Genomic DNA, 12,653 nt, shown 5'->3' on the forward strand with positions numbered 1-12,653 from the left:
CGTTTCGGCAACAAAGTTTATCGACAGGTTGTAGGTATCCCCATGGGCACTAATTGTGCCCCTTTAATAGCAGACTTGTTTTTGTACTGTTATGAATCACAGTTCATGACTTAACTCAGTAAAGACCATTCGAAATTGCATTTAATTGATAAATTCAACAACACTTACCGTTATCTTGATGATATTTTTTCGTTAAATAATCAAGAATTTTCTCAATATACTGCTGAAAGGAGTAAGTTCGGTAAGGGCCATATTTGGCCCCAATTGTAAAGTTCATAGTTAGAAGACAATAATTGTTTTAAGTTGCCCTAAAGACATGTGAGAAAGTTAAAACATAACTGTTTTTGTCAAAGTTTAATTCTAACACGTTGATTTTACATCCCAAAAAGGTAAAGATAGGGGATTTTGTTGAAATTTGACAAAATCAGCTGGATGTCAACCAAATAAAGGACAAGGAAACATAGAGCGCAGGCGTCCACTAGATTAATATTCAAATAAGACATGTGAAATGTCTTCACAAACATTATTTTAAAAGATCTTTGTTGTCGACGTATGCGCTCTATTTATCCTGTCCAATAATCTATGGAAATTTACCCATTTTCATTGTTTTTTCCGTGAAAAATCAATATGAGTACAACTTGTGACGTCATAATGAAACGCAGAAACGTAAAATTTTCAACAAAATGGCTTGTATCCTATCTAGTCAATGTATTAGCTAAAATTTATCGTGATATTGGTCAATAAATCAGAATTTGAACTTTACGTTTAAAAAGGGGGGCATTTTAGGATCTTATCGAACATACTCCTTTACCCCAAGGAACTTACTTTAAATAAATCAAATTTATTCGGTAATAATTGTCCTTTTCTGGATTTAGATATTTCGGTTTTAAACGGGAAACTCCACACTAAAATTGACGACAAAAGAGACGATTTTTCGGTCCCTATTGTAAATTTTCCATTTTTAGATGGTGACGTTCCTTTGGCAACATCTTACGGTGTTTATATTTCACAACTTGTTCGCTATGCCCGTGTCTGTTGTGACGTTTTTGATTTTAACGAACGCAACCTATGTATTACTGGTCAATTATTAAACCAGGGATATCGTTACCCAAAATTACTTAAAACCTTTACTAAATTTTTCCATAGATATAAAGATTTGGTTTTGAAGTTTGGTTGTACCTGTAGAAAACTTATTTCAAACGGGATAGCACATCCTCCTTTTTACGGAAATTTTGTTATCCGTGCCCGGAAATTTAGAAATGATCCATGTAAACTTGTCGCTACTTTAAATAAACTTATTCTAAAAGGTTACCTATTCAACACTGTAATAAGATCATTGAATATTGTTTTTATTGGTATAAATATTGATTTTGTTATCAGTAAATTAAAAGCTAACTAAATATTACTAGTATGTTATATGCATATACATATTCATGGATCTACAATCTGTCGATACCTGTAACTTGGCATTGCACAAGGTCATGTTTTTCTCAAGCTGTTTATGACGTCTTTACACTAAATCCATTGGATGTTGAATGTGTACGGATTGATAGTTTAGTCTTAGATGCATGATTTTTTTATAAGTTGTTAGTGGCTTTGAACTAGCTGTCAGATAACTGCGAGTACTATTAGATCTGTTCACTGTGTCTTTTTGTGTCGGGATGTATAAGTACCGGGCCACGTCCACTTGTATTTTTGTCCATCTGATGAGTTAAGCCTTTTTCAACTGATTTTTATAGGTCGTTCTTATGTTGTACTGTTATACCACTGTCCCAGGTTAGGGGGAGGGTTGGGATCCCGCTAACATGTTTAACCCCGCCACATTATTTATGTATGTGCCTGTCCCAAGTCAGGAGCCTGTAATTCAGTGGTTGTCGTTTGTTTATGTGTTACATATTTGTTTTTCGTTCATTTTTTTACAAAAATAAGGCCGTTTGTTTTCTCGTTTAAATTGTTTTACATTGTCTTATCGGGGCCTTTTATAGCTGACTATGCGGTATGGGCTTTGCTCATTGTTGAAGGCCGTACGGTGACCTATAGTTGTTAATGTCTGTGTCATTTTGGTCTTGTGTGGATAGTTGTCTCATTGGCAATCATACCACATCTTCTTTTTTATATACTTTATAGGTGTGGTCATTGTCAGAATTCTGATTTTTATTTCTGGGAGTATTATAAGGTATGGAGGGTACATGGTTTGTCCGGCTTATTAGCTTTGCATTTTATAAGGATTATGTTATCCTAAAAAGTCCTAAAAACAAAATTCATAAAATAAAGGGTTTTTGCAGAACAACTATTTTTCAAGGAGTTTTGCCATTGGAAATATGAATTATATCCGTCCGTTAGTGTTATAAACCATCTTACCGTTAACATTGCCATACAAGTAGGGGGTTTGGCTATCTATGAAACCAGGTTTAACCCATGCACCATTTGTTCTTAAAATGTCCTGTACCAAGTCAGGTATATGTCAGTTGTTGTCAAATAGTCCATTTCTATGCATTTTGGCGTTTGTTTATGTTGCACAATTCAGTGTTTCTGATGTTCCGTAGTTTCCTCTTATAGAGGGGGGAGGGGGAGGAACTTTACCGGGACACCGGGATCGGTTGTTTTTAAGCTCGGAATTGACCCTTTCGGGATCCGGGAATTCGTTTTTTCGAATTTCGGGTGGAGGATTTTTTTTTTTAATTCGGGATCAGGACCCCTCCTACCCCCTCCCCCTCTTATAGGTGATGTGTTTTCTCGGGTTTTTTTTAAACCCAGATTAAGGACTTTCTGTTGTTTTTGTTGACCATCAGTTCTTTGGTGACGACGTTTGTTTTGATTCAGCAAAAGTAAAAACCCACACATAGAACATAAGTTATATTCAGGGAAAATCAAGAATGACGAAAGGAGAGTGGCCTTTTGAATATCACGAACCGATCATCTGCGATAAAGACATCAACGTATCAGTTAACAAATTATTGTGTTGATAATAAAACAAATAATTGATTAGCTTTTTTAAGGACTTTCCTTTTTGAATTTTCCTCGGAGTTCAGTATTTTTGTGATTATATTTTTAACAAGAAATATATTAATTTACATTGTGATGCTGCTAAAAGGTTGATGCATGAGGCAAAATGAAATCAGTGCAGCATCGATTGCTGGTGAAAAAAAAATCGGTCGTATTAGCTGAGTTGCTTTCACATCCATAATTTTATATTTTGCAATACATAATTTCAGTATGTGAAGTAGAATAACATTCATAGCACTCAGTGTTTATCTCACTCAGTGATTGTATCAAAAAGACTTCCAAGAAAAATGTGATCTCCGAATGTACAGAGGACTTAAAGTGTTACTTTACAATTAAACTCATTAAACATTCTGGTAAAAGGGCCCAACGCGTTGGTGATCTTCATTATCTCCCATCTTTCATAATATCATGCAAACAGTTAGTTAATTAATAGATAAACATTACATCAAAAGGAATTTGGTTAAACTTTCCGTCTCCTATGTTTAAGGAGGGTTCAAAGTGCCAGTTTGATATTCAAAATATATAGTGAAAACCTAGAATATAGTGAGACCGTTTTGAGACCCCCTGATTTATCGATGTCCATAAAACTGCATCGGGGAGGTCTAGCCATCGCTTTGTGCCTTTTAACCTGATTGTTGGACAATATTTAGCTGAAAAACAAGAGAACCCAAATTACTTTTGGTGTCATTTACATTTATATATTGACTTACTATCTGCACAACTCTATTATTATATAAAATTAGGAGACACAGGGAGGTATCGCCCTGTGGTTGACCTTTAATACCTGAATTTTCGACGATTTTTTGCCGAAAAGGGATATTTGTATTTTGTCTTTCCATTAGAAAATATAATATATATTTTCAAATGTTACAAGAGTGGTTGTTTGTTTTTGTTACCTCACATAGCATATGTTAAGGTGCATTTTTAATTGCATTTTATGATAACAATCTTAATTTAATAAATCAATATGCGATCTCCATGAAGGTATTTATTTTTAGGACAACGAGAATTTACGACAGCTTAAAGGGGCTACACACGATTTCTTACCTATCGTTTTACTTTTTATTCACGACAAGCATGTTATTGGATTTAATGGTATTGAAATTTAAATTTGTAAAGTTTTCAACTAAGAAATTTGAATATCGAACCCATTGCTAGCTATCGGTTGGATATTGAATAACGAATAACGCGGCCACTAAGTAAACTAAAAATACATGTGTTTATGGAAAACCATGGGTTTTAATGTTTCTAATTTTTATAAAATGAATTGTTCAGCTACAGCTATAGTGTGCTGTATTATTCATGAAATACAAATTTTTGGCAAACAGGTGAACCACGAATTGAAATATTCACCAAGGTACAAATTGTCTATCGACCTGAATGCAGACTTTGTCAACCAAAGTTTGTACCAAAACAATCTTATTGACACTGGAATCATAAAAGTTGAAAAGCAAAATAGAATTCGAAGTTGAAACGCATATTAAGGGCCAAAAACTCCAAAAGGTTAAACTGGTATACCGCTGTTCAATAGTCATAAATCCATTGCAAGGGAAAAAAATCTGGGCTACAAACTAAAACAGAGAAAATCACATCGACCATAAGAGGAAAACATCGGAACATCAGAAACACTTAAGTGCAACAAAAACTAACGCCAATGCAACATACATAGAAACGAACTATTTGATAACAGCTGCCATATTCCTGACTTGATATAGGTCATTTTAAGAAAAAATGGTGGACTGAACCTGATATTATTGCTAGCCAAACTTCGCGGTGAATGGTCATTGAAATAATACTGCTAATTTCAACATTACTTGACAGGAACCCAGTACAGATAAATACAAGAACACACAGGACAGAGAAATTACATCAATAAATAATACAATAGTATATTTGGACAAACGCAGTTAAGGTAAATAACATTTAACAAAAGTTATGAAATGGTTGAGCATATCTTTCTCTTCTTTAGAAAGAACGGTTTAAGCATTGTAAAGTGAATTAGTGTAACAAAAATACCGAACTGAAAAGTAAATTAAAAAAACCGGGACAAAATCAACAAATTGAGCGAATGGCAAACAACTGTCATATTCTTGACTTGGTACATACATTTATCGTAACCCTTTTATAGCACCTACCACACATTAATGTACAATATATTGTTTATCAATATTGTCTGCTGTTTTGATGGTTTCTATCAAATTAATAATGTACTTGTAGTGCTCTTTTTCAGTTTAAGTAGAAAATATAACCTTGTATCTAATCCATCTCAATCATATTCTCTCGTGACAAAATTCTTCGTTATTGCCGCTATTCTGTCAATTATAATGAAATCTAAAATGAAAAGATAACCTCTTCAAGAGCTAAAGTCATCATTTCGGTTTTACGGACGTTATCATTACGGGGCGCCGAATGGGACTCTTGTGTTTTTGTACTCGAAATTCAATTTTGTACGGACAAAAGTGACTTTTGTGCAACAAAAATGAGTTCAGTTTAACAAAATTTGTAAGATACTACAAATTTAAAATGTTGTCATACAAAATTATCTTTCAGTGGACAAAAGTCACTTTCGTCATGACAAAATTCATTTTTGTTAAACAAACTTGACTTTTGTTACCTATTTTGAAAATTAGGCGACAAAAGTCAATTTTGTATGCAAATTAGTTTAGTTTGGATTCTATGAACCAATTTGCATACAAAATCGACTTTTGTTACTCAAAATTGCCTTTTGTGAGACAATGACTTTTGTGAGACAAAATTGACAAAATTCAATTTTGTCTCACAAAATTGAGACAAAATTCAATTTTGTCTAACAGAAGTAACAAAATTCAATTTTGTCAATTTTGTCTCACAAAAGTCAATTTTGTCTCACAAAAGTAAATTTTTGTCTCACAAAAGTAAATTTTTGTCTCACAAAAGTCAATTTTTGTCTCACAAAAGTCAATTTTGTCGTCACAAAAATGAATTTTGTCGTCACAAAATTGACTTTTTTGAGACAAAAGTGACAAAATTGAATTTTGTTCAATTTTGTCTCACAAAATTGAGACAAAATCATTTTGTCTCACAAAAGTGAATTTTGTTGTCACAAAAATGAATTTTGTCGCACAAAATTGAATTTTGTCTTCACAAAATTGACTTTTGCGAGACAAAATTGACAAAATTGAATTTTGTCTCACAAAAGTCAGTTTTGTCTCACAAGTCTCAATTTTGTCTCACAAAACTCAATTTTGTCCCACACAATTGACTTTTGTGTTTTAATTTCCATATCAGGTAAAAAAGTCACAATTTTGTATGCAAATAAGACTTAGTTTATATTTGCATACCTTTTTGACAAAATTGACTTTTGTCATAACAAAAATGAATTTTGTCTACAAAAATGAATTTTGTCATCACAAAATCGAATTTTGTCTACAAAAATGAATTTTGTCATCACAAAATTGAAGTTCTCATAAAAGAAGTCTGTATCACATAGTTTTGTAAGACAAAAACGATTTTGTTATGACAGAATTGAATTTTGTACAAAACCACAAGAGTCCCATTCGGCGCCCCGTAATCATGGCATCGGTAATCGTTATGAAACACTTTTTTAATAGATGACCCTGCATGGCTATGTTCCACTCGTAGCCACAATCCATTTATCTTTGTGAAATAATGTGATGTATATCCAAATCACTGGTATTAAAGAGATAATAGTAACTGCAATTACGATTATCCCAATATGGCGAGCCGACGGTAGATATAGGTAAAATCTTTACACTCGTTTTTCTCAAATGTAGCATGTATTTGTCAATAGTTACTCAGCTGCAAGGTTTATCTATACCATTTCATCATATTTGAATCGTAACAGTGCACTGCAATTGTCTAAGCGCTGTGAAAATAGCCGTTGAAAAATTCGGGATGATAATCGTTACTGGGAAAAAAGATAATCGTAATTATGGTATCTAAAAATAAAAAAGATAATCGTAACTGGAAACTGTTTTATTGATATTGACACTAAAAACGTAAATCTGATAGCATATTATGAAATTATGGCGATGAATTATTTACGAAACATACCAACATCTCATGACATTTCTTTTTATGCATATATAATTAATAGTTCTTATGAAAACAGCTACATACTAGTATATCATAAAATTGGAAGGGTGAACAAGAAATTTGGAAATGGGAAATCACGAACTTTGTTAATTTACAGAAATTTCCAAACACTAGGTATGCCACAAAATATGTGAATGAGCGATGGAAATTATGATACATGACAACAATTGTCAGGCGACACACGCATGTGTCACCTTATATCAGGTTTCTGATTAAGACAGTAAACAAAAATTATGCTATTTCTGCCCCGGGAAGCCACTGCTGGTTTAATTCTAGAACATACCCTATTATGCCATAACGAAGTAGGAAAGACATTTAGTATTCGTAAAAACCCGTTTGACGAGAAATTAGTTGCTACAGTTTTCATGTCACTTCGATCATTTTTCATGGATGATATCACAACTTAAAAGTTATGATGTACAAGGGATAACTTTGAAAAGTGTTTTACAGTGTCATTTCGGAGTCTTTTACAGCTGACTATGCGGAATGGGGTTTGTTCATTGTTGAAGACCGTACGGTGACCTATGTTTGTTAATGATGAGTCCTGTCGGTCTCTCGTGGAAAGTTGTCTCATTGGCAAACATACCACATCTTCTTATTTATATTGGCTACTTCATGACTGTCACTAAAATTTCAGTATCTCAGATATAAACTATAAAAACAAAATTTAATTTTGAATTATGATAATATGACATCCTTAAAACATTTAAGGCTATATAAGACTAGAGAAAGATTGTCCCTACATGGGATTCTTTGTGTATTATGAAATTAAGTAACGTGGAGTTCATTGACAAACATGGATTTGTGTTCTTTTATAGTTTGGCCAAAAGCCCGAAAATCAAGAAATAAAATTGATGTGGCTTTAAATTTTCTTACAAGAAATACTTATTCAAAGAATGACTGCAAAGTTGAGAATTAAATAACGCATATTCCGGAAAATAAGAAACAAACTTATTAAAAATTCATAAATACTCGGTATATGAAAAGTATGCTGCATACATATGCATGGAAGATATTGTAGAGAAAAATATTGAAGGTACTAAACAAGGAACATTTTTGTATTTGCATGCTTGCCCTATAATTAGTACTTTTCCATTAAATGAAAACAAAAATTAGCCTTACCTAATTTTCATGCATTTTTCTGAAGCACAAAATATTTGTTTCAAAATCTATAAAAATCTTTGTAACCGACTGTGATGATCTACATGTTATGCCCTTAGATGTAATTTATCAATATACATTTTTGTGTTTTTTTTTCGTCTGTCAAATGCTTCGTAAGACTATAGGTAAGGTAATTAATAACAAAAAACAAAAGTCACAACAAACAAAAGTAACAATAAACAAAAGTAACAATAAACAAAAGTAACAATAAACAAAAGTAAAAAAACCCAAACAAAAGTGACAATAAACAATAGTAACAATAAACTGGTAACTATTCTAGATCCTTTACCATTGCACTGTTAAAAGAAACGTCATAAAATACTTGAGTATAATTTGATCAAAACATTTGAACTTAATTTTTTAAATCATATATTATATCAGTTTAACACATGACAGAGGCAAAATCCCTTTGATCTTACTGTGGTATAATCTGGATAATGCACGGGTCAGGTGTGCATTAACTACTTCAATTATTGCACAGGTCACGTCCTTGACAGATGTTTATTGTACAGTACTTTACGTTTATTGATTCCATTGCTACTACAGATATTTGTTTTTCTCCATTTTGTAAGAAATATCAAGTGGATACATGTATCTATACTCGGACATAAAAAATAGTCACTTGATAAAACATCAGAATAGAAAACATACAAAACAAATTAATGTAGTAGCATTACAATCAACAAAATACAAATCTAAATAAGATAAAGAACACAGTTTGATTTAATACTAAAATTATTTTTCCATCAATAAAAAAAAATTGTCATTAAAAAAAAAATGAAAATAAATTATCATCGACATCTTCCTATTGTAGTCTTGATATGTAAGTTATCAGTGTCACAACCTGACAGTGAAAATTATCCGCTTTTCATACATTTCTATGTACGGCTTAAAAACAACTTAAATTAACAATTCAGTGTTAAACATTGAAAAAAAAATCTGTGAGGTTCACATCTTCGTAACAAAATTGAACACACAGTTTTGAAAAGAGCTGTTACTTGGCAGTCCTCGATATTTTCCTTCTGGTTTTGAAACATTAAATGCATTTTCTGTATTTTCAATATCAACTTGTGCAGGAAGGATTGCACGAGTATCGGTTAATGGTTTGGGATCCTCAAGTTTTATCTGCTTATTAGATGGATTCAAAATGTTAGAGACATCTTTTAGCATAGAATCCGCAGGTCTTTTGTAGGTACGAACAGCCTTTTCACTCCTGTGACCTGTTCTATCCATTATCATCTGCTCACTGACTCCTGCTTGGTACAATCTAGTTGCAAGTGTTCTTTTCCCAGAGTGGTTACTAAAATTCCCCTTTAATTCTCCCTTTTGGCATATTGTCTTCATGAGTGACCCTAATCTATTAGCGCCCAGTATGTGGTCAAACTTAACAGAACCATCTGATAAAACAGGTCTTCGATAAAAAGGACTGCTAACAGATTTATCAATTTCGTATATTGCATTCATATAAATCTGATACGATTGAAGGGTCTGACAATCCTTCTCTAAATATTGTCTGACAGATTTTGGTGCAATATAGCGATGGCGTAGCCCTCCGTTATACGTTTTATTATCCTTACCCCGGAATTCTATATAGTTTCCGTTATCATCTTCTCCTAACTGTATTTGTGAAATTTGCAGATTACGGTGCTCGTCACGACCACGTAGACCAAAATATTTACAGTTGTAGAAAAAAACAGTATGCAATAAACTTTCGGATGAATGATTACCAAACACAGACTTGTCCCACAAAATTTCTTCCTGTTCAACTGAAATTGGATCTGCTTGTTTAACATTTATACCATACCCATCTGATGTTAATTTTTTCATCTGTGCGTCAAGTATTTGTCTAAACCTCAGAAATCTGTCATCAGACTCGTTCAAAAAGTTAAGATTAGAAACACCTTGTGACCGCATTCCTCTTAGAAGTCCAGTTACAAGAAGATAAAGTGTTTTCGCTGGATATTTCTCTCCATTCTTTTTTCGAACTTCTACTACAAATTTTCCTAAAAAGCTGTTAATATCTTGAACAGACAAATCCTTCAGGTTTGGTATAATTAAACCACTACCAATTTTAGAATTCTTCCAGTCTTCATAGACATTAACTGCCCATTTTGTGGCTTTCTTTGTGTTTTTGTTCTCAGCATCTTCAATAAGTGTATCAATTTCATTGTCTGTCATTTCTGCAAACCTTGATTCGACTCCTAGTTCCTGATCTTTAGGTTCTTCATCCTAAAATGAGATAATATCACATAATTTAACACATGGCAGAGGCAAAATCCGGCAGTGGCAAATATTTCATGAATGTTCCGGATGAGAACAATTAAACAATAAAATTAGTCGGTAGTTTCCTAAAATGATTATATCAAGGGTCTAAGTAGCGGGCCAGACCTTTTTATTAACGGGGGAGGGCTGACTGACCTAAAAGGAGGGGGGCGCGTCATGCTTCAGTGATTCCATATATAATTAACCATTTTTTTCCACAAAAGAGAGACCCGGGACTCCATCCCTTGGATCTGTCTATAGGTCCACACCTCAAATCATGAAATAATGGGAACTTTTTATTAAAGGGGGAGGGCTGACTGACCTAAAAGGAGGGGGCGCGCGTCATGCTTCAATGATTCTCTATATAATTAACCATTTTTTTTCCACAAAAGAGGGACCCGGGACTCCATCCCTTGGATCCGTCTATGGGTCCACACCTCAAATCAGATAAATCATGCAATAATGGGTCTGCGCGAGGCAGATAATTCTAAAAAAAAAGACGTACCTTGACATTTTTGATCTTTCCGTTTTCCGAAGGAACTTGCAACCATAGATCTAAGTCTAGTCCTAGGTCAAATGAAACAGCTGAGGTGTTGATAAAATCTCCAGATGCATTCTCATCCATCACATTACTAGGAAACTCTCCAAAAAAGTCCTCTATATTTACATTTCTCAGTTCCATTTCATCCTCCAATGTTTCTAATACTTGTGATAAGATCATATCATCCTCCGATAATTCATGATGAAATCCATCCATTGCAACGTCTTGTTGGGCGAATGTGATTTATGCGGGAAAATTGTTGACGTCGTTGACGTCATGTGTTAAAACAGTTATTGGCCAATCAAATCGGTATATGTTTTAATTTGCACAGCACGAGATGACCCAATAACCCGAACTCCTTCGTCGTTCGGGTTAAACAGGGTCACTCGAGCTGTGCAAATTAAATCCCATATACCGACTTGCTTGGTCAATAACTATAACATATAATAGAAAAAAGTAAATCCAAGGGAAAAATATGTACGGCTGAATTTATTGAATTATAAGGAAAAGGAAGATATGGGGGGTCAGATATGAACACTAAATCCGATAATGCAGTTTTATAGATTATCGTTGATTATCTCAACGAGATTGATTTTCTCGCTTGAGCTGGTACAGCGAAAGTGAGAAAAGCAATCGAGTTGAGATGACCAATGAGAATCTGTTTATCGCTATTTTACCTATGACGACGTTGTCAATTTCAATGTCAATTTCGTTAGCAACGCCACGTGGCCTCCTTAGTTTCTAGCGATAATTTTTCCATCTCAAGCGAGAAGCATGATATGAAAATTATCACAAAAAAGATCAAAGGAAAAATGCACATAATAGCGATAAATAAAGTTATTGACGGAAACTTGTTCATTTCGCACAGAATTTTAGTATAAACGTGATATAAGAGGCAAACAACATATGACATATGAAAATTTGGTATACGTGATTTTCATTTGGAGCAATGAATTGAAAGGATTGCACTTTTGGAATATGGGATATAGCTTATCCATCCTTTTTCTCATCAAATAGAGATATATAGGTAAATTTATCCTAGATATTAACCTGTAAGTTTCTTTATTTATTTGTATATGCGTTAATGTCATCGTTAAACTGGGCATTTACAGTTTTAACACACAAAATACCATTGAAATGCTGAAAGACACATTTATTATGTTTCAGTTACTATTATCCGATTAAGAAAATTACGATTATCAAAGAAGAAAAATACTATAGAGTTACGATTATCATCCCGAATTTTTCAACGGCTATTTTCACAGCGCTTAGACAATTCCAGTGCACCATTACGATTCAAATATGATGTAATGGTATGGATAAACCTTGCAGCTGAGTAACTATTGACAAAAGCATGCTACATGTAAGAAAAATGAGTGTAAAGATTTTACCTATATCTACCGTCGCCATATTGGGATAATCGTAATTGCAGTTACCATTATCTCTTTAATACCAGTGCAAATGTTAATTGAAATAAACAATACGACGAGTGTCACAATATGACCAGAAACTGCTCACCCTTTCGGAGCACTGACTTCACATATCTGTTGCTAAATAGTCAGTGTAGGTTTGTGTTGTGATTGCAAAC

At 33.5% G+C, this 12,653-nt stretch overlaps 1 protein-coding gene across 1 annotated transcript; it reads right to left on the reverse strand.

The window, feature by feature from the left end:
- Positions 1 to 8,969: 8,969 nt before the first annotated feature.
- LOC134686284 (uncharacterized protein KIAA1958-like) lies at positions 8,970 to 11,503 on the reverse strand. Its single transcript, XM_063545953.1, has 2 exons — positions 11,030 to 11,503; positions 8,970 to 10,491 (listed from the first exon to the last, which is right to left on the reverse strand). Exons 1-2 carry the CDS (start codon positions 11,279 to 11,281, stop codon positions 9,211 to 9,213), a joined length of 1,533 nt encoding a protein of 510 aa, XP_063402023.1. The 5' UTR covers positions 11,282 to 11,503; the 3' UTR covers positions 8,970 to 9,210.
- Between the last annotated feature and the right edge of the window lie 1,150 nt (positions 11,504 to 12,653).

The sequence above is a fragment of the Mytilus trossulus genome, chromosome 10 (assembly GCF_036588685.1).
Source record: "Mytilus trossulus isolate FHL-02 chromosome 10, PNRI_Mtr1.1.1.hap1, whole genome shotgun sequence".
Taxonomy (NCBI): domain Eukaryota; kingdom Metazoa; phylum Mollusca; class Bivalvia; order Mytilida; family Mytilidae; genus Mytilus; species Mytilus trossulus.